General features: G+C 40.4%; 1 protein-coding gene across 1 annotated transcript in view; it reads left to right on the forward strand.

The window, feature by feature from the left end:
* Positions 1 to 22,871, forward strand: part of GREB1 (growth regulating estrogen receptor binding 1) — a gene marked incomplete at both ends in the record, with an annotated part of 60,517 nt that overhangs the window by 10,339 nt on the left and 27,307 nt on the right. The window contains 16 exons of the mRNA XM_082481850.1: positions 3,573 to 3,755; positions 4,072 to 4,215; positions 5,523 to 5,648; positions 7,513 to 7,635; positions 8,496 to 8,633; positions 8,813 to 8,998; positions 9,550 to 9,900; positions 10,603 to 10,731; positions 12,262 to 12,387; positions 12,857 to 13,054; positions 13,145 to 13,325; positions 15,169 to 15,361; positions 15,962 to 16,098; positions 19,479 to 19,818; positions 21,367 to 21,482; positions 22,187 to 22,386. Of these exons, the coding sequence (XP_082337976.1) occupies positions 3,573 to 3,755; positions 4,072 to 4,215; positions 5,523 to 5,648; positions 7,513 to 7,635; positions 8,496 to 8,633; positions 8,813 to 8,998; positions 9,550 to 9,900; positions 10,603 to 10,731; positions 12,262 to 12,387; positions 12,857 to 13,054; positions 13,145 to 13,325; positions 15,169 to 15,361; positions 15,962 to 16,098; positions 19,479 to 19,818; positions 21,367 to 21,482; positions 22,187 to 22,386 (2,871 nt within the window). The remainder of the gene's footprint in view (positions 1 to 3,572; positions 3,756 to 4,071; positions 4,216 to 5,522; positions 5,649 to 7,512; positions 7,636 to 8,495; positions 8,634 to 8,812; positions 8,999 to 9,549; positions 9,901 to 10,602; positions 10,732 to 12,261; positions 12,388 to 12,856; positions 13,055 to 13,144; positions 13,326 to 15,168; positions 15,362 to 15,961; positions 16,099 to 19,478; positions 19,819 to 21,366; positions 21,483 to 22,186; positions 22,387 to 22,871) is intronic.

The raw sequence follows: 22,871 nt of genomic DNA on the forward strand, positions 1-22,871 counted from the left end.
GTTTAGTTTCTTTGATTTGTAAGCTGCATGTAAGATGAAAACATTGCAGTATAAAATGCTGTTGCTGCTTCTGTTAAAATGTACAATGTTCTATTGGGCTTTTGTAATAGTGGTGAATTTCTGTACAGTGAAGCTCTCTACCTTGACCATATTGATTTCATTTATTTTTTAAATTTAGGACTTCAGTCTTCAAATGGAGTGGTGCTACGTAGGAGGGGGAAAATGTGGAGCATTGTCAGTGTCTGTGTGCTTTTTCTTGTGAGTGGGACTGAAAAGAAGAAATACTTTTGCTGAAAAGTTGAAAATATAATAATTGTTTGTCTTAAGCAAGCTGCCATTTTTCCACAAAAATATTAACATTAATTAAAAGCCTGTTATTCATTGAAAAGAGAAACAGGAAGAAAATTGTCTGCCAATTGATGGAAGATTAGATTGTGAAAGATTAGATTATGAAATATTAGATGGATATCCTTCCATCCTGAAGTCCTCTCTTTATCCCTAGCGCAAGCTCACTGTTGATCCAAAGGAAACATTTCCCCAGCGAGAAGGTAGGTCAGGTTTCATACCCTGTTAGTCCAAGGTCCTTCTTCCGACCACAAGGTCCCTACTGTGAAAGCGCTTTTTAAATTATGAGCAATTGATCACTGAGGTGTGAGCAAATTCGAGCAAATGCATATGACAAAATTCCAGATACGATCAAATACCTTCTGATTAAACAATCTTCAGAAGGTAACAGCCTTAAGTCTCTACTGAACTGAGTTGAATATGAACCGGTGACCTAAAGGTGAAAGGCTTTTAGCCCCTAAACTCCAGGCATTGATTTCTAATTCTCTTGTGAAATCAATCCCATGACACAGATATATTGAGTCGCCTTATGGCTGCCCCAACTCCCCTGACCTTTGTCCTCTCTATAATGTATGGAAGAATATTTAATGCAGCTTGTTTATGAAACAAGCCGTCCCCTCTATCAGCTGCTGCCTCAGGCCACGGCACATGAACGGGGCATGCAGAGAAAGGAGGATGCTGAAATGTTTGGGTTCTCCATGGTCCTCAGTCTGCTACATGAAGTGCTCTAAGCAAGGTTGGCGGAGCCCTGCAATGAGTAATGATGGAAGTGCATTTTATTGCATTGGAATTCTAAGATCATGCCGTGTTCTATCTGTGATGTCAGTGCTGAGCCGTATTAAGGAAGCAATGGCTGTCATCAAAGAGAGTGTCAGTCGGAATGAACGGGATGAAAAACGGTGTTGGCGGGAGCTTGCGAGAAGGGACTCAGTCTGACTCGGAGGAGCTGGGGAAGCTTGAGGTGAAAGATGATAGTTTGACTTGAAAGGAAAGTTAAAAAATAAACTTCTAGAATGTTCTCTGAGGACTTTTCACAACAAGTGAACGATTTAGAGCTGTTTAATCCTTACTAGGCCTCACCTGTATGCTATACGTGGTGTACACTAATTTTCCAGTAGACCTCACACAGTTAAAAATAGGTGATTAGGGCAAAAAGTTATTTCAAGTAGAAGTTATTGCTAAATCTGGCTTAGGCAGATGATGATTTACAGAAGTTACCAATAATGACTGATCTAAAGTCCACATGAAAAGATTTTATGTCCGTTGTCCAACTTGTGTTGAGCAAATATTTCTACCTGTGGCTTTGGCAAGTTGCCGGTCACTCTCACAAGAATGATAAAACCAAAAAAGTGCCCAGGTACTCCTTTTTTTACTTTTGGAAATGGTGCCCTCGTGCTTGTATGTGAAAACACGTAAGGGCTTGTAAGTGGCAACCAGGCAAAAATTGCAATGCTGCTGGTCACGCTCAGTGTGCTGCCAGACGTATAGGAAGTTTTCATTTACTAACAGAGGCATTTTTCATGATTTCTTAAGCTGCATAAAACGCATGCAAACTCTACAGCTTTTGCCACATCCGTTCTAATTTTGTTTCCTTTTGTTGTTGCTTTTATTGCAGCTACTGAAGGCTCTGTGATGTTAGACAGATGCTTTTGTGCTGACTGATATAACACAGAGGATTCTGCAGAGTCATGACTTGTCCTGATTTTATGAGTCATAATGACCTTTATCATCCTACCGACCAGGATCAGAGAGATAATAGGCAGCTTTCAATAGTTGTTAGCCACTTGTTCCCATGGGTACCAGACCAATTTCCACATGAACTTAGGTTTTTAATAAATTCTTCTGAGCCATTTGAAAACTAATGAAAGCGCTGGGGTTGTAAACCAAGCAACAGGTGTTTACAAAGCATTATGTTTTAGTGCTTGTATTTTACAGAAGGAAAAAGGTATCGGCCATTAATTTGAAAACTTAATTTGTTTGAAATATGTGATCGAAATAGTCATTTTCATGAATGGCTCTTAATTTTAACTACCCTATTATTGATCCTTTACTCCTCTGGTTTGTTTCCAATGTTATTGTCCATATGTTACGTGAAATACATTTATTTTTGCCATCTTCCAACTCTCTGAACACACCCTTTCCATTTCAATTCCTGTGATGACACATAAAAAGGTTCATTAGCTATGATTAAAATAAAAGAAAACTTCACGCTTCAGGTCACGTGTAGAGAACAGAGAGAATATTTCCATGGGGAAGATTGTCTTCTAATAGCACGCTATAGGATTTCTTTTCAGACAGTCGCATTGGTCTTCGTCATCGCAAGATGAAAATTTCTTAGGAAGTACTTTGGAAAACGGACAAAAAAAGTTGTTTAAGAACGAAAGGTAAATAGTCAGCTGTGCAAGGAGTGCCCTTTATTTATGGTGGTAGTGACATCACCGTCATGAGCCCCTCTTTGAGGCTCAAACTGTGTATCTCAGAGTGAGAGGAAATGGCAGTATCCCTGGAAATGCCCCATCAAGTCTGAGTACAATAAGCTTCTTTACGTGCAAGGACTATGCCTCTGTGGTGTCTATAAAGTTGCAGACACTTTGTTTCCGTAATCATAAACAGTTTAAACTGCTGTGAAGTGCTAACGCACTCCAGCCATAATTTGAGAAAGCTACTTGAAATTAATAGCCCAGGAAGGCTTTAGTAGTTTTGCCTCTCTAAAAAAGCATCTGTAGTAGGAACTTGGTACTTAAATATGCGTAGATCTAGTTAAATATAATAGATGAAATATACTTAATTTCTTGAGACTTAATTGACCCTTTAATTTCAATGAAAGCTGAAACAGAAGTGAAGCATGTACTTTCTGTGCTGTTGAATAGGGCTGGGGTTAAGCATGTGATTGAGTACTCTTCAGTCAGAAACTTCTTGGTTTAATGTTTCACAGGTAGGTAATAAATAGGAACTGTGGTATTTTTCTGGTGAGAGAAAATGAAAAATATGGCCTATTTTAATTGTTCTGTAAACATGCGGCTCTGTTTTTGCAATCTGGTGGCCAAAGTCCAATGCAGTGGACTTGATGTAATATTTTTTTGGAGGAAAATGCTGATGAAAAGTTTACTTTGTTAAATAAATAAATATATAAAATACAGCTTTTCTCCTGGAAAGAGTTGAGTTTGGATGTTATTAATTGTTACCTGCCTATCTCATTGGATCATGTGTATTGTTTATTTTATCAGGCTTCTCTGGCAATTGTGTTGGCTGTGGCAAGAAGGGTTTCTGCTACTTTACAGAATTCTCAAATCACATTAATCTTAAACTGACCACTCAGCCCAAGAAACAGAAACACTTAAAGTATTATCTGGTCAGGAATGCACAGGGAGCCCTGACCAAAGGATCTGTAATCTGCTGGAAAGGGGCAGGTAAGATAATGAAGCTGTCTTCCTCAAGCTCTGGTTTTCATCATCCAAGCTTAGCTATCACAGGGACTGGCGTCTGGGTAAAACCTAAGACAGATCAGTTGAAAGAAAGACTCTTTAAAGCCAGCTGATTACTAGAGTAGCTGTAAAAAGCCATTAACTGACCTAATATGAGGATGGCATGTCTGAAGACATCAGTTCCTCCCTTCCAAGTGCCGAAGCCTCTAAGTAACCCCCGTGTGAAATTACCAAATCAAATGTGCAGAGAAAAAGCAAATGCCGCTGTTGTCAGGGGATAAGGTGTTTCTTTTCTGTTAAGAGTTCAGAGGCCGGCAGTCTTCATCCAGCACCTGCTCAAGCACGTTGTTCCAACTGCCAGAAAGTTCGGGGCTCTCGGGAAGCACCTCCGGTGAGCCGCTCCCAGCAGCAAACCCAAGTGCTGCAGCCGGGACTCAGCAAACAGGTACCGCTCGGAAGGAGAACGCGTGGGGTTTCCACCTACTCGTACTCTTCTCTGCATGCCTATTTCTGTGTGCTTGTGTGAATGGAAAGACAAACAAAGAAGCACGCTACCACACAAAATAATAAAAAAAGTTGAATAGATTTAGAGATGTATTACAAATAAAGCAGGCAGTCATACTTTGAAGGCTTCTCGCTGCCCATTTTCCCCCTCAGGGTTATGTATAAAATAGGTGTTCTGCAGCTTGCTCATAGCCAAGGCAAACCCAAACTTTTGCAAAGCCATTATTGTTAAAGTTGCTGAGAATAGGTATTGCATTCCTCCAGCTGTTGCTTGGCTGGTCACAGATGACAAATGTTGCAGGAACCAGTGTCATTTCAGCTTTTTCTTCCGATCCAGTCTATTTCATGTTATAACCAGAATCTTCTTTACAGCAGGCATTATATGGGCATCAGCCTAAACACTTCTGAATTTTTTCTTCTGCTGAGAAAAGTGGCTTTAATATTAAAAAACAAACTAATGATCAGGAGTTGTAACTTTTTTTGTACTAAAAATTCTTTATGAAACATTTACTTTTCCATTAGCTTGACATAAACAAAAGGTGACGGACCATAGAGGCTCGAGTGATCTCTCCGAGCTTCTTTGTAGAGAAAACAGCTCTTTAGTGTGTTGTGACTTTTAGAGAGATTCACACAGGAGAACTGAGGCATATCTGTTGGTGGTTATATTCTCTCTGTGAGACAGAAACCTGTGAAATAGCAGTGATCTGGAATACTGGTACCCCTCCAGAACAAGTCATTAATCTCTTTAGAATAGCAGATTGACTTTTTTTTTTTTGTCAGATATTATGTATATTAAAAAGCTACTTTAATTACAAGCATATTATGCTTGAGAAAACCTCTCTTTTATATGCAGAATAGTTAAAAATAATCTTGGAAAGAGGGTGTCAAAATGGAATGGAGACTTAGGAGATTTTTAGTAAATTTTAAACAAACTTTCTCACTCTTTTATCTGGTTCTTGACTAAACTTCATGTGAGAGCTAGGGTCCACCTGCAAAGAAGCTAAAGGATCTGACACAAGTATTTAATTGCAGAATTGGATTTTACCCAGGCACTTAATTGGGAGTCAGACAGCAATAATCTGGTATGAGATCAGAAGTGGGTTTGTTTTATTCAGCATCGCATTCATTCTGAGCAGATCCCGATGGCTCTATTAAAGCAAATGATCAAGTGATCAGTGTATAATATCAACTTGATATAATCTTGTCCTAGAAATGTTTAATGTAAGTACTTTGTTTTTTTCTTGCCAGCTGCAGCCATAGACCACATCCCTTCAACAGCAGCGTTCAGCTCCGCAGTTTATAATGGCAAGGAATCGCCCAAACAACAGTCGGTGAAAAATAACCTGTCTGCTCTGACAAGACCTTCGGTGCTAGGTATTTGTATGGATTTGTTGTTTAATAACCCTAAAATCTGTATTCCATGGGTATAGTAGAAGCATTGAACAAACGGTATCACGATCATAATTTCCTGTATGAATAGGATTTACTATTTCCTTCCAAGTCCTTTCTGAGCATAACACTTTTTTCTCTGTTAATTTTCAGAGAAAAATTGTTTATATGTTTTCATATAAACCATAGCTTTGTTACAGTTCAAATTATCAGTTGGAAGTTTTTCACTATATTTACAGTTCATTCATTTAATAGAAGTACAGACTAGATTGTGAATCCAGGTTCTTAATGAATGTGTCAGTTTGCATCAATCTCACCAATAGGTTTTGTGAAGGGAATTAAGAAAGATTTATAAGTAATCACTCATAGGATAATTCCTGTTGTGCTTCACCTTGGAATGGAGCATTAGACTTTGACAATTGGCTCCAAATTAAAGAAACTGTCCTCACTGCACCATTATTATCATGATTTGTGTTGTTTTTTGCCACAAACTGTATTCTGTGTCGTTGGCTTGTTTAAGCAAGAAAGTCAGTCTTCACTATGGCTAGAAACATGCTGTAGCTCTATTGTAGAATTAGCCTTCCCGAGTTTCCCTGCTGGCATCACAGCCAAATTCTTTTTCTCTGCCCATTCAGGTTCTTGATCTCTTTCTTCCATGCAGCAACATATTCTTGCCAATTCATTTCAGATGGATTACTTTCACATGCCAACATATCTGCAGGACAGAGTACGGCATTTTCAAATAAAGGATTCTTTGTGTTGCTTTATCTTGTGACTTTTGTGACAACATTATACCGGGAAACGAAATGAATCATTAGCACAAATGGCTAAATGCTGCCCTCACGTGGTAAAAGTTTAGAGGACAAAGTCATATTTGAAAACCTTATTCGGGTTTATTTTTAATTTTAATATCTTTTGCGAAATTAAACCCCGCTTTTTTATATAAGATTCTCACTCTGTCTAGAATTTTATGTGGGACTAACCATTCCGCCGGGAGATATTGCCCTGCCGGTGTGAAATAGTGTTATGATCTCTGCAGTCTTGTCCAGAAATAGAAATAGCTAAATCCTGAAAGATGCTGAGCAATTCCTGGAGGACCGTTGGATCTCAATAATTAGAAATACTTGATGTTAGTGGGAGCTTATTATTCTAGGAGATTGCAGGAGTGCACAAGAAGATTCTAGAAATCAATGGTAGAAAATTCAAGAAACTAATCATCAGGACCTCCTAGAAAAACTGTGAGAAAGTTATGTTTTTACAGACAAAGGTGTTACAAACATGTGGATAGGAGAAAAGTGCAGAAGTGATTTGCTAGGAGTTAATATGGAATAACATAAAAACAAAGATGGTAACCAGTACGAAGTGGCAAAAATCCTGTAAATGGGAAAATTGGTGAAAAGAACGCACATCCTTATTAATATTACCCTGAAACACCTGAGAATTTTATTTTGCAATAAGCTATACGAAACAGTGTCATGTGTTCAGAAATAAAAGGAGCAAAATGCCCACAGTGTTGACTTCAAAATATTAACACTTATAAGCATCCTTAGTACATCTCATTCTTACTATGTTACTATGTTATTCTTAGTATGGAGTAAACGTTGGCATAAAATAATCGAAGCCTACCTAGATAATTAAGAGTTCTCTGCACCAGAAAGTTCCCAGAAATTTAAGCAGGACATAGTGAAGTAAAGTAAAAACCATAAGAAAATATTATATTTGTGGACTTGACCCTGTCTACCACAGTACTTAATGCAAACATTCGATTTATCGAAACATGTAGAATTACCATGCACAAAACTGAATAAATTTTATTCTAATACTTTTCTGAAATATTACTGTTATTCAGGTACTTTAACAAATTCAGGGCCTCCAAAAAAGCGCCATAAAGGTTGGTCACCAGAATCTCCATCGTCTACTGAAACTTGGAACTTGCAGCTCAACCCGCAGGCTCCAAACAGAATTAAAAACGGTAAGCGCTATATCCGAGGTAATGATATTGTTTGTTTCATTATTCCGAAAATAATGAGGAAGAGAGGCAATATTTTAAAGACCCATACAGATTCGCATTAGAGTTTTGAAAGGTGTTTGATAACAACACACTCACTTACATTTAGGTGCTTCGTTTCCATTGATTTCTTTTTGAGACTCAGAAGTCAACTCTCATTAGGATCCAGGCAGCAGGTCATTACTAATAAATCCCAACAGGTGCCTATGTCCATCTTTATACACCGAAACACCTTTGGGAGGTTAAAATTAGTGTCATAACTCAGGTCAAGATACCATCATTGTTTCAATTATTTGTCACAGGGTTTCTTGGCACTTGGATTTTATAGTCTAGACACAGACTAGAGTGACACGCAGGGAAATAACCCGCTTTCCCCAAAATGTTTTCCTTTAATGCCCTATTGTTTAAATTAAAATTACTGTGAAGAAGTTACAATTGAGCAAATGTTGAATCTTGCTACAGCAAGAAAACCTGTTTAGAAGCAGTGAAACATGATACAGAACACACAAATCATAACTATTTGTGCATTGATATCACATAAATCTCTGTATTCTTGAATTCATACCTGGAACTGTTTGCTTATAAACATTCCAAAATCTTTAGAAGCACGTGTGATGTTCAAGGTTGCAAGAATATAATTAGTCCTCCAAGAAAGTTGGCATAATAGCATGGGTGGTAGTAACAGCTCATGAAATGTCTGATGTAACCATAAAAAGCATTTAATACTCTTACCAAATGTGGATATGAGATGTTGTTGAATAACTTTTTTTTTAAGGAAATCATTATTAGACCTGACTCCAGTAATAATATATCTAAAATCTTAGATGGAGGAAGCCTATCATCTTTACCACATTCTGCTTTGGTGGGGCCAGCCTCATCTCCCATGGTGGGCTCAGGAGAGCCGGTGGCAGTTCCTGACAACTTGCTGAAAATCTGCAAAGCAAAGCCAGTTATTTTTAAAGGTAAAACCCCCAACCCCCCAAAAAGACCTTAAATCTTTTTTGTAAGAGATGTAAAGATACATCCTACCGCTAAACCCTGCTAAAGATGTCAATTTTAAAATGTTTACTATTAAAACTGTTTAATGCATACATGGGAAGTGAAATTAATGTGATATGAACAAACGTTGTTTATTTTGTAGGGCATGGAAACTTCCCATATCTTTGTGGGAACATTAACGATGTGATAGTGAGTCCTTTGCTGTACACCTGTTACAGAAATTCACAGTCTTTATCTAGAGCATATGAACAATACGGCGCCTCCACAATACAGCCTATTTCGGAGGAAATGCAGCTCTTACTGACTGTCTACTACCTTGTTCAACTAGGTAAGATTATTTTACATCCAGAGAGGCTGCAATGAATGTATTACATGCCAGCAAAGGAGAAAGGGACAGGACAATAATAAATATAAGGTTGGGAAAGGTGATATCAATCAATTTCATTTGTGGTAATGAAACAAAACTAAATAATTAGTTCTTGGAGACCAGAAAGATTGAAACATAATCATACATACAAAGTTCATCTTCTCCTACAATCCGGGACCTCAGCAACTAAAAATAAAAAAAAGGAAAAGAACGATAGTTCACTGCTCTTGTGTACAGTCTGTGGTTTAGAAGTAGTATTGTGCTGAGACAGGCAGCACTCAACTTCTTAAGTATTTCTAATTACTAATACTAATACTAGTTTATAATTACTTATACTCAGGTTCAAATTAGGGCGCATCAAAATGAAAAAATTGGTTCACATCTGCTAAAGGCAGTAGAGTCATGCATGCATAAATCTGAGACATGATCGTCTCTAAAAACGCCCATATATTGAAAAAAAAAATTGTTTTTAATTCAACAGTTTTGTTTAATTTCTCTTCATTTTCTTTTAGCCTCAGACCAGGTCCCTTTGATTGAGGATTTGGAGCAAATATTCATGCGTTCATGGCGGGAATCTCACCTGTCTGAAATCCGTCAGTACCAACAGGCTCTGCCGCAGACCTTTCCCCAAGTGCCCAGCCAGATCGCACCAGTGACTTCAGCCCAGCTCCCCTGGCTGGCCGGCCTTGCGGCTAGCTCCTGTAACGACAGCGTCCATATCATTGAGTGCAGCTACTCTCTGGCTGAAGGGCTTTCAGAAATGTTTAAGTTACTCATTGAAGGAAAATTAATAAAGACAAACTACGTGGTGATCATATGCGCCAGTAGAAATCGAGCCATTGATTCCTGCATTGTGATAACAGGTAAGATCCCAGGGATGGATCTCCAGGCAAAACAGAGTAGTTCAATACTAGGAGGAGTTCGGTTGAAGTTTTCATAAGCTGCCTCAGAAAGCAGGACTTTGATCAACAAAAGGGTTTTGAAGAACCCAAGCTGATGCTGCACAGCCGGGTCTCTCCCCTGCAGAACACATTCGGCCGGTGTTACCCGTTTTCTCAGCAAGGCATCCCAGCCACCGCTGCTGCAAACAAATAATGGCGAGGTGCAGCACGCGTAGTGCATGACGCTCTCCTGCTGTGTGTGATTGGGTTATTACTGCGAGCAGAGGACCGAACGTTTTCTTAGCTTCTAAAGGATGGTCTTTCAAGGTCATTTCCGCAACCTGTTGAGGGCTATGCTGATAATTAAATAAATTATTTGAATAGCCATTCAAAGAGTCATTATGAGTGTAAGATAGTTGACAATTCCTTTGACTATTTATATGCTCTTTTTATATACTGCATGAACAAATATTTCCTAAAAAGGGAAAGAAACACGAAGAATTAAAAAACCACGACTCTGTCTTACAGGTGTCTGGTGCATACGTGTATAGGAGAGATGAAAGACTCATCTCTGCCGTTTTTATGTCTGTGATATTCATTTAGCTGTGTAGTATTTTTATTATGACTTAGAACATTTTTACTTCTGTTTGAAGTGCTTTCAAAATTACTTGTTTTGTCTTTTAGGAAAGTATCAGGCAAGAGTTCTGTCTGAGAGCATGCTCACTCCTTCAGACTACCAAAAAGAAGTTAACTATCAGCTGGTCACAGGGAAAGTGGAAACTCTGGGGTCCTTCTTTAGCACACTCTGCCCAGGTACCTAACAGGTTATAAAGAGGCATGTTTTCGAGTCCCTGAAACTTTTAAGTCCGAGAAAATAGCTGTGCTCGTTACCTTTCCAGAAGCAATGCATTATTAGAAATACGTGAAAACTGCAGGACAAAGTCATGAAAGTACACTTGAATTGAAATTCCTCCTGAAAGTTCCAGTTTCTAAAATCCCTCAGTTTCATAAAAATATGCCAGCAAATAGGTGAGCATATTATTTTTAGCTATGCAAATCCATCTGTATACTATGCAAGTCCATATCCGTATGAATGTATGCATTCTTTTGCCCTAAGCACAGAATTCGTTTAGACCACGATAGAACAGAGTTATTTTATCAAAGGATTTGTCCTTTCAACTTAACAAACTGTGAACTTGATTGCGATGCATTGGAACGAGAGGAAAATTGCAGAGAGACGGGGTTACTGGATCATTTTTAACTGAGTATGCTGAGGATTACTGCAAACTGGATTATCTGGGGATAGATCCAGCCCCCTGGAAAGTTACACGGAATCACACAACTAGAGCAAATGCAGCATATTTGTCAGTGTTAATGGAATGTCACAGTCCCTTTGCCATTCATGTCATGTCGCCAAATCTGTACTTAGATCACAAGAACCCTTCTGGATGTGTCATGATAGTTTGAGTGATCACTTAAGAGAAACTTGTTTTCCTTGAACCATCGTGTAGTAATGTTAGTGTTTCTGCTCTTAATATCTTCGAAGTGTGGTTCTCAAAATCACTTTTGCTGTTGCTATTGTTTGAGCAGAACAAGAAAATGAGCATCCTAAAAAAAGTTGCCATCTATATCCACTGGATTGCACTTCACAGGGCAGACCCTGCCTTTCTGAGCTCAGTGGAGACATGTTCAAACGTCTTTTCAATGGCTGAGAAAATGCTAAATACTCAGGACGGACATGCTGTATTCTCTGCAGAGCTTTCAGCTGTAAACAGGGCCTCTGCTGAACAGAATAGGATATATTTGCAGATATGCATAGTTCAATAAAACATTCCTTGCCTGCTTCAGCATTGCGCGTAGCTACAAAACTCGAATTTCGCTTTCAGCTTTATAGGGAATTATTTTTCTTTCTGTCTCTCAGAAATGTTAAAGATTTAAAAATATTTATCAGATTCCCCAAAACTTCTTCTAATCCTTACAGAGTGAACAGTATAGCTCCATGGTCTGAACATAAACTAAGCCAGTTTCATGTCTTTGTTTTTACTGATTTGTATCAGGTCCTTGAGACGAGTTTTCTACCGTCCTCCATAAATGTCCCGGCCAGTGGCCTGCAGAGTTGGTCTGTCGTTGCCTGGCCTGATTTGCATTTTATTAGTGTTATGCTGTAAAAACAGATGCAATAGAAAATAATGAGGGGGTTCCTGTATAAAACAGCCAACAAGCCAAGGGCAGGATAACTAGCTAGCATATATAAAGCTCTTTAAGATCTACAGAACAAAATCAGTATGAAACACAGCTCTTATTAACGTGGATGTTTATTCCACTATCCCTTCAATTTGATAGAGGGTGACATTGATCTTTTGCTGGAGAAATTTTATCAGGAAAACCAAGGGCACATCTCTTCATCACTCTCTGCTTCAGTGAATAAACCAACAGCACTGAATGGAACCGGAGCAGCTGCATGTACAAGTAAGTAAGAAGGTTTTTCTAAAGGGGTAACAGAGTAGGGTACTTGAGAGCAGGCCTCTGGCTGTGCAGTTAGATCCCTCTGGGAAGAGTCATGGGCTCTGGAAGGCAAAGGTCCTGAGGCAAACAGCAACTCATGTCTTGGGATGTTCACATTGACACTGATGGATGCTCTGCTTCATGCCACTGGGTATTGTGCTCTCTGAAGCTCTAAATCTTACTTCTGTGGTAGCAGAACACTATTGCACAAGTTTGGTTTCAGCTCTCAGACATTTAAGAGACTTATAGGACCAAAATGCCCAAATGCAGAAAGATTTCTTGGCACATTCCGTATAGATTTTCATGAGCTGGAACTTCTGTTCATAAGCAAAGTACCTTAAAGAGTAGATCAATCATTCTTTGCCAGACTCTAACATTTTGCATTAGATTAGACTTTGGGCATATATCTAAACAGAATTTTGCCTTTTTCCAGGTTATGAGATTGAACGACATCAGATTCGTCCATTCCAGCTAGCAGTGGCTCAGAAATTGCTGTCTCATATTTGCTCAATTGCTGACTCCAGCACTCAAAATCTTGATTTGGGTTCCTTCGAGAAAATTGATTTCTTGATTTGTGTTCCACCTTCCGAAGTGACTTATCGACAGACTTTGTTTCATCTCTGGCACTCAGGTGCTCATTAATTAGCTTTATTGTAGATCTACAGGAAATTATTAAATGCATTTCTATCTGGAAATACTGACATTTGTTCCATTTCTTTAGGTATTTTATTAGAACTTGGATTAGAAAAGGAACATCTTACAAAGCAGAGGCTGGAACAGTATGTTATGAAACTAGATGCAGAAGCCCAGATTAAATTCAAAGTCTTTTTACAAAACTCTATGCAGAATCCACATACGCTGTTTGTCCTAATCCATGATCACGCACACTGGGATCTAATGAGGTAAGAAAACTGTAACTTGTTATTAGAGCAATTATTATTGTTTACTTTTGCTCTCAAGATCAGCTTTCTGATTTATCTCTTCCTTCATCTTTGTTTGCATCTTTCTGCTAACTCCCTCTTCCCATGCGTTGAATAAACATGTTTTCTTTTAAGGTCCTTCATGACTTATTCTTATCCTGCTTATTATATTATGCCTCAGTGGAACATTTCAGCCTTCCTTGCTCACCATTCTTATCTTCTTTCAGCCACAGCTATTTTTTTTTTGGCTGGTTGTCATTTGTTCAAAGGAAAGCTTCCTGTGAAAGTACACAGAGCTCATTATCCTCTGTCAGTGTCCTCTGGGCTGTAAAACGTGCAAAAACCCTCCACAGTGAGTAGACAACTAGTGAGCCAACACTGCTGCTTATTTTTTTAACTGATTGGAAATTTTCCAGTACAATGTTTTTTTTTTCCATCCAGAATCACTGATTTGTAATAATTGAGAGCTTGTCTGGATACACAATAATGTCAGGTACCCTTCTCAGGAAGCAGAGAGGTTTCTCTCTGATGTTTACCGAGTTCCTCATCAGCTCACTTGCAAAAATCATTGCTTCCCTCACAAAGCCCCGTTTCCTTGGCTTCTCAACAATCTGCCTGCTGAGAAGTTAGGCTGCTTTTGGTTTCTGGCTCCTGAGGCACTAGGGAGCTTGGAGGACATACTGATTTCCAGAAACACCAACGTATTCCAACTTTGGGAGCACAGTAGTGGTTCTGAAACCAAAAACTATGGAATCTTACTTGTGAATGAAATGACAAGGGCTTGTCTTTCACACTGGTTAAGAATGATGATTTTCACCAAAACTTTATTTTCACATGTGAGGGCTTCCTGTTCAACTCCTCTGTATCTTAGGAACTTACATGGCCTATTACAGCTGCCACAGTCTTCAAGGCATTTATTCATATAGCATCCTTGAGGGGTAGGGAAGTACCTGTATTACTGCTTAACTCTAATATTTTTTTCTCTTATCTAATAAAGATATGTAAGTGACAAAAATTGAAGTGACTGTTTTGCACAGCAGTATTCATGCCACCTAACTGAAGTCATTTAAATGAGGTGCCTAAAACAGGATTGTAATTGCCTGGGATTGCCCACATAGTCACAACAGAGACACGGGCATCTCCGAGGGCTGACTTAGATCGTGGGTGGACAAAAACAGTTTCTGGAGTCACTTATCTCTCTCTGCTGGTAACAGAAGGGGCTTGCAGTGACTCGGCTTGTAACTCAGTCACTGCAGGTAAATGCCAAAAATTAAATAGCATGAATTTGGACTGAAGTTTTACAAGGAAAAGCAAGGAATTGACTGTAGGTGTTCCATGATGCTGGTATTTGCCCTAATAATAACTATTTTTCCCTTTCATAATAGCTCTATCACCGGTGGTTTCCCTCTTTTTCTTGCATACTGACTTACTGTCTGACATTTTCTATCTTGATTTTTGTAGGTAAGAATTATATTTTCTTAAGGGCAGCACTAACAATCTGGCCAAAGTTATGACAGGACTGTGCATCTATTTGTAACTGCCAAAACATTAGCTTCCTTTCACCCTTTATCTCTCTTGTACTGGTAGCTGTAAGGGACTGGTAATTTGCTAGCTATAGAGCTTATCAGACTTACAGAAATTTTCAGTTGCACTGAAATAGTTTGCTTTTCTTTTCCCATCCTTCTATGCAACAAAAGCAGGGCAGAGTCTTAAGTTCCTTGCACATGTTTAACTTTGATTTCACATCCAGGTTAAAGCTGTTCCACTGACACAAATGTTCCCTTGTGCTGATCACTTCGGAGAGTTTTGGGTTTCTTTTTTGCAGTGCTATGCACAGCCTTTATCCTCAAACAGAACTGTCTGCAGGACTCGTTGATAAGCTGTTGAACTGCAGGGAGGTGAAAGAGGCGCCAAATATCGTGACCCTCCATGTGACTTCCTTCCCCTATGCGCTGCAGACACAGCATACTCATATCAGCCCGTACAATGAGATCCACTGGCCTTCTTCATACAGCAATGTAAGACTCATGCTTTGAGGTGCTCTTGTGAGCTTTTCATAAGTCATTTTACATTTATGTACTTGGCGAAACCGTGGCGGCCCCATGATTTTTGTAAACAAGAATGATGTTTGCATGGCATCTTTTTCTTGGTCAGTCTGTGGCAAGCTCTTTTTTCCCTCTGCTTATCCTGTCATTCCTTACTTTTTTCCTTTATTCCTTTTGTATCTTCTATAAACGGGAGTAGTCTTTGAGCTACATAAATGGAAACCATCTGAAAATCTGTCTCTAGTGCATTACTGCATAAATATATGCACATACATGGGTTTTCTTCATATGTGTGCACATTTATTCCATACATAGCTGTTCAGTCCCTGTATATATATATGTGGGGAGAGAGAAAGAGAAAGGGAAAGAGAAAGAAACAAGGAAAAATTGGGTGAAACTTCTCTTCTCAAAAAAATTAATTCTCTTTCTTTCTCTCCTTGTTTTAATATGTCTGAGAAGATGTATGCTTATTAGAAAATGATTGCAAATATATCAGATACCAATTGTTAATAAATTGTAAGTTAATAATGGATAAACTGTACCTTTATATTTATATTGCTTCATTTGCTTTAGGGTGTAGATTTATACCATGAAGACAAGAAATACTTTGGACTGTCAGAATTCATTGAGTCCACCCTCTCTGGACATAGTATTCCACTGCTTCGGTATGACAGCTCTTTTGAAGCAATGGTCATGGCTTTGGGAAAAAGGTATGGTACTCTTCTTTATTTAACACAGGAAATTTAGGAGGTGCAGTCTAGTGAGTTGAGTTACTAGCTGCAAGCCTGGTTCGTTTTTTTTTTTTCCTCACTGTCCCACAAATCACAGTATCACAGTATCACAGTATCACAGTATGGTAGGGATTGGAAGGGACCTCAAAAGATCATCTAGTCCAATCCCCCTGTCGGAGCAGGAACACCTAGACGAGGTTGCACAGGAAGGTGTCCAGGCGAGTTTTGAATGTCTCCAGAGAAGGAGACTCCACAACCTCCCTGGGCAGCCTGTTCCAGTGCTCTGTCACCCTCACTGAGAAGAAGTTTCTTCTCAAATTTAAGTGGAACCTCTTGTGTTCCAGCTTGAATCCATTACCCCTTGTCCTATCACTGGTCGCCACTGAGAAGAGCCTGGCTCCATCCTCATGACATTCCCCCTTTATATATTTATAAACGCTAATAAGATCACCCCTCAGTCTCCTCTTCTCCAAACTAAAGAGACCCAGCTCCCTCAGTCTTTCCTCATAAGGGAGATGCTCCACTCCCTTAATCATCTTAGTTGCCCTACGCTGGACTCTCTCCAGCAGCTCTCTGTCCTTCTTGAACTGAGGGGCCCAGAACTGGACACAATATTCCAGATGCGGTCTCACCAGGGCAGAGTAGAGGGGAAGGAGGACCTCTCTCGATCTGCTAACCACCCCCCTTCTAATACAGCCCAGGATGCCATTGGCCTTCTTGGCCACAAGGGCACAGTGCTGGCTCATGGTCATCCTGCTGTCCACCAGGACCCCCAGGTCCCTTTCCTCTACACTGCTCTCTAACAGGTAGCTCCCCATCCTATACTGGAACCTGGGGTTGTTTCTGCCCAGATGTAGGACCCTACACTTTCCCTTGTTGTATTTCATTAAGTTATTCCCTGCCCAAATCTCCAGCCTGTCCAAGTCTCTCTGGATGGCAGCACAGCCCTCAGGCGTGTCAGCCACTCCTCCTAGCTTAGTGTCATCAGCAAACTTGCTGATAGTACACTCAATTCCCTCATCTAAATCATTAATGAATATATTGAATAATATGGGCCCCAGTACCGACCCTTGAGGCACTCCGCTGGTTACCGGCCTCCAACTGGACTCTGCCCCATTGACTACGACTCTCTGGCTTCTCTCCTTCAGCCAGTTCGCAGTCCACCTAATTATCCGGTCATCCAGTCCACACTTCCTCAGTTTAGCCATGAGGATGCTGTGGGAGACCGTGTCAAATGCTTTACTGAAGTCAAGGTAGACCACATCTACCGCTCTGCCATCATCCATCCACCTCGTTATTTCCTCATAAAAGGCTATGAGGTTGGTCAAGCATGACTTCCCCTTGGAAAAGCCATGCTGACTGCCCCTAATAACCCTCTTATCCTTGATATGCCTTGAGAGGGCACCAAGGATAAGCTGCTCCATCAGTTTCCCAGGGATGGAGGTGAGGCTGACCGGTCTATAGTTACCCGGGTCCTCCTTCTTGCCCTTTTTGAAGACTGGAGTGACATTTGCTTTCCTCCAGTCCTCAGGCACCTCGCCCGTTTCCCAAGACTTGGTAAAGATGGTGGAGAGTGGTCCAGCAATGACTTCAGACAGCTCCTTCAGCACCCGCGGGTGCATCCCATCCGGACCCATGGATTTATGGATGTCCAGGTTGCTTAACTGGTCTCTGACCCAGTCCTCATCAACTAAGGCAAACCCATCCATTGACTTGACTTCATCTGGGGTCTCAGCAGAACAGGACTCCTCAGGACAGCCCCCGACAGAGTAGACAGAGACAAAGAAGGCATTCAATAGTTCTGCCTTCTCTGTATCTTCTGTCACCAGGGCACCCACCCCATTCAGTAGTGGGCCTACATTGCCTCTGGTGTTAGTTTTATCTGCCATGTATTTGAAAAAGCTCTTCCTGTTGTCTTTGACCCCTCTTGCCAGGTTTAACTCTAAGGAGGCCTTAGCTTTCCTAGTTGCCTCTCTACATCCCCTGACAGCAGCCCTGTACTCCTCCCAAGTGGTCAGCCCCTCCTTCCATGATCTATAAACTCTCTTCTTCCACTTGAGCTTGCCAAGCAGTTCCCTGTTTAGCCACACAGGTCTCCTAGCTCCCTTCCTTGGGAAGCTGTGTATGCAAGGGGGCTCCACTCTTTCTTATTTTTTCCTTCTGTCTTTTTTTTTTTATATATTTGGCATGTAATCTAATCAGTCTAGGCTGCCTATTACTATGAACATTCACACTGTTTAGCCCCATTTAGAGTGTGTTCTTGTTGTGACCAGTAGCTACTTATATATTATAATAACCTAACATTGAATCATCATGTAATTTCAAATGTGTTATTACTTTTGTCCAATGTTATCACTTGCTGACCCTCACTGATTTTGATGGGTAGAATTTGTGTATGCTGCACTTGAATCACAAAGAGAAGTAGACATACCACTGTGATTTGTACTCTTAAATCAGCAATAAAATCTTTAGAGCATCATCAGAGCTTGAAAATACAGTTTTCCTTGGTCCCTTTGCAGCAAGTCTAGAATCACTGCAAAAGAGTAGTGACAGATTACGTGCATACGTGCAGCTGTGAGTGATCTCTTTGGGATCTAAAAGAAGAATGAGACAGGACAAGTGAAATCTTGCCAACTGGGAGACTGAGCACATCCACACTTAACTGCTGGGGCTTGCCAGAGGGTGCTTTGGAGCTCTGATCGCACGTATCAGGCACTTCTCTGAGCAAACCACAGTTCCTCTTTTTACTGTGCCCCTGGATTTTATTTCTGTGAAAACCAGAGCACAGGAAGCTATTGCAAATCCAGGTCTCTCCCTTCCGTAGACTGGAGATTGAGACAGGGTGTACCTGGGCTTGGGAGCTTGGAGTGCTCGTTGGATGCTGCCTACGTATTCAGTCCTCTTGGAAACATGAGTAAGTTGGTTCAGGGCTTCAGTAGGAAAACAAGAGAAACACCCCACCCCGACTCCCACCCCTTAAGAGTAACACATAATGAAGAACACTATTCTCATTGATAAAAGAATATAATTTTGATATTGACGATATTACTGAATGCCTTAGCAAATATTCTGTGATAACTTTTGAAACAGCAGTAAAGTCTTGGTAACTTAAAGTGGTGTAACCTTACTGGACTATGTGCTTAGTAAATCTTTACTAAGAAATGGAGAGACAGCATCAGTTCCAAGTGTGAAATTATGCCTTGCAAAGCCTATCCAACTGCAATTGGTGAGATTCCGTTGTATAATAGATATGAATGATTCTTTACAGGAGAAAATCCTGAGTTTACTATATTTTGTAAAAATTAGCTTTTTCACTGTAGCCTTCAATACTTCACTATTTAATTCACCGTTTATTTCAGGTTCCCCAGATTACACAGTGCAGTGATAAGGACTTTTGTCCTCATACAACACTACTCTGCAGCTATGATGGCAGTGTGTGGTCTTTCTCAGATGAAGAATTACACCTCAGTTGAAACTCTGGAAATCACTCAAAACCTAATAAACTCTTCAAGACAATGTCCTAGTGGTCATGGTCTCATGGTAGTGTTGAGAATTCCCTGTACTCCGCTGGCTGCAGTGGCATACGAACGTCTGTATAACGTAAGGGAAAGACTAGCCCTTGAAGATAACTTTGAAATAATCTTGGGAAACCCTAATTCTGGAATCACAATAGGGAAGCACTTTGTGGAGCAACTGAAGGTAACTTGCAGAATGACATATATTGGGAAGATTCATTAGATGGGTAGGTGGGGAGACGGTACTGGTGAGAGTTACGATCATGAACTGAAGCGCGGGTCTTACTGGTACAAATAAGAACTACCATAAGGAGCATGACTTTTATGTTTTAGACATACTGTCTGTGACACCTCTACTGTCCTACCTCTGGTTAATACTCAGTGGAGTATTAACTAATATGGCTAGAACTTGGCTTCCAGCAGCAACCCTTCCAAACAGTTACCTGCTTTTATTTACAGTGACCATGAGCAATAAGGAAAAAAAGACAAATAAAATTGCCACAGTTTTAGCAGAATTTTCTCACAACATCATCATACTGCAAAAAGATTTGATCAGTGACCAGTTGAGAGTTATATTATTCTTGTCACCAGCAGGTGGCAGGAGGGCACCAAATCAGTGATGCTAATCATGGGTCCTAAACCACGGCAGTATTCACAGCTCAGGACTTTGTGCTTTCTGGACCATGAATTGGTTTATTGATTAATTCATATCCTTTAGGTCCAGAGTCGTGGGTCATCTGTTCAGCAAAAGCCTCTGATACTGCTTTGCTTTCATAAAATTACCATCATCTGATCACCAAAGCAAAAATGTGTTTACATTCTAGGATGGTGTAATATATACATGGTACACCCTGTACTGTATCTGATTCAATACATGCAAGATAGAGTCATTTGAGACCCAGGGCCTAATGCTGATCTCACTCTGCTATAAATTAAGCATAACTTCATGTGAAAAAATCAGTATCAGTTCTGAATCACATCCTGGTTATCTTCTCTGACATGCATAATGGTGGTACATGTACGAATGTCAGAGGCTGAGTTGTCACACTGTTGGTCCTACTGCGTACTCCTTTTCTGTAGATCATTCTTACAGCAAAAAGGACTGACTGGTGTGAGTAAAGCAGTAAAGCATTATAGCCTGATGTTAAATGGTCAAACAGTAGTTCTAGTTATCAAACTTATCATGAAGTTATCAGGAAAAGTGATAGGTTTGGCAGAGAGCAGGGGACTTCAGAGGGTAGCGAGTGAGGAGAGCGGTAGGTGTGTGTTGAACACTTCCAGCTTTCCCCTGTTCCTCTAAGGTGAGAAAAGTCTCATCCCTAGCTCATTTTCTTCCTTAGACTCAGATGTTATCTGCCACAAGAAGTAACCCTCTGTAGAGAAGACTCTTCCCCACAGCTCCTGCTCAGCTTTACTGTCTCTTGTACCATGTCCACTCTACCCATCTGTGCCCCGGCCTCAGTGCTATGCAGCTGGGAAACTGGGAGGCTTTTCAGGCTGGAACGTACTGTCCCAGCCTCCCCAGACTTACAGCAGGCAGGTTGCTACCTGTAATCCTCTAGGAATTCTGCAACCTACCTGTGTTGAAACTGGCTCTGCTCTGCGGCTTCCCTTGGTGGGACATCCATCCACTGTACAAACTGAGTCATATAATGGATGATAAAAGTATGTATTTCTGTGTTTTTATCTGTGCCATGTAGATATGCCCAACAGTGTTTCTTACCTTATACAGGTCTGGCAGAAAATTGATGATGTAGATTGGAGGCCACAGACCTATTTGGAATTGGAAGGTTTGCCTTGTATATTGATATTTAGTGGTATGGATCCACAAGGGGAGTCTTTGCCACGGTAAGAAGGTCCAGTATTTTCTTAGTGGCAGTTTTTTATCCATTGCTTGTGAAATGGCTAAAGGTTAACTGTGTAATTACTTGTGGGAGAATAAAAGAGATTTCAGTGTCAAGATGTTTCTTTTTCATTTTTTGGCAGTTTTTATGTCATAAATACAAAACACATTATAAATAATAACCTCCCGTTTCTAGCAAGGTATAAGTAGCTCAGAAAATATTATGAGAGTTGTCCCAGTTTAGAGGAGGCAATAAGGGTATGTTAAAAAAAAAGGTATAGCTACTTGAGCTACCTTAGAGTAGCTGAGACATCTGCACGATGCTGGCGTATGTGCTACAGGATGGTGGAGAGATCAGTGCCTTCTGGAATGGCAGCTGGAAGCCGGGCAGGATGCCCTGGGGCACTGAATGCTTTTGTATATTCAACTGAACCCCACTCTGAGTATTATGCTTAGAACCCAAACGATTACTCTTTCTCTTATGCTGATGCTAATGTTCTGTGCACTTGATTAAGCTGCATAACGGGATTAAGAAAAAAAAAAAAGTGTATGCACCACAGTGGTAAACTTATTAAGCACAAAAGATATACTGTGTTCTATCTCATCCATGGTTTAAGCGGATCATGAAAAAAATCCCCTGTGCTTGTAAAAGAAATAAGGGAGTAGATTACGGTGAGTTTTCATACTAACCCCTCTTGTTTCTCTCCAGATCACTGAGATACTGTGACCTACGTTTAATAAATTCATCTTCTTTGGTAAGGACAACCTTGGAGCAAGAACTTGGTTTGGCAGCATACTTTGTGAGCTCAGAAATTCACACAGAGAAAGCAGTTGTGAATGATGTGTTAGAAAGTGACCCAGAGAAACTAAGCAGCACTGATAATGAAGATGAAGAAATAGCGACAGAAGGTATTATTAGTAGTGATAATAAAAGAAGCTGTGAAATGATTGAGTTGTATTAGAAAAAGCAGGATTGTATGGATACCTACTCAGTGAGGGTTTCTGGAGTTAGCTTTACTGGGAGAGCTCTGCTCCTCAGTTATGCTTCATCTCATTGAACCTGTGTTTTCTCACCCTCCCTGCCCAGGGACCGCTGCTGCTGCTGCTGCTGCGTTGTAATCTCTTGCAGTCCTGCTGCATCTGTTCTCTCTCTCTGTTTTTTGGCTCCCTTTTTCTCCTCTCCCTCCCTTCCTCCCACCCCCTGTATGTTCTGGTGGCCTCAAAGTGGAGCTCGAGTGGGTACACGCAGTGATGCTCACTGTTCAGAGGGCCGTGCTGTGCCGCCCTCCCCACAACAGGGAAGCATGCGCTTTGCTGTCTGGGAAGCAGTGGAATACAAATAGTAGGGCTAGAAAATAGATATAAACATAGTAACTTCTGAGTACTCCTTGAAA

The sequence above is a fragment of the Vanellus vanellus genome (assembly GCF_965231255.1).
Source record: "Vanellus vanellus genome assembly, chromosome: 3".
In the NCBI taxonomy this organism is placed as follows: Eukaryota; Metazoa; Chordata; class Aves; order Charadriiformes; family Charadriidae; genus Vanellus; species Vanellus vanellus.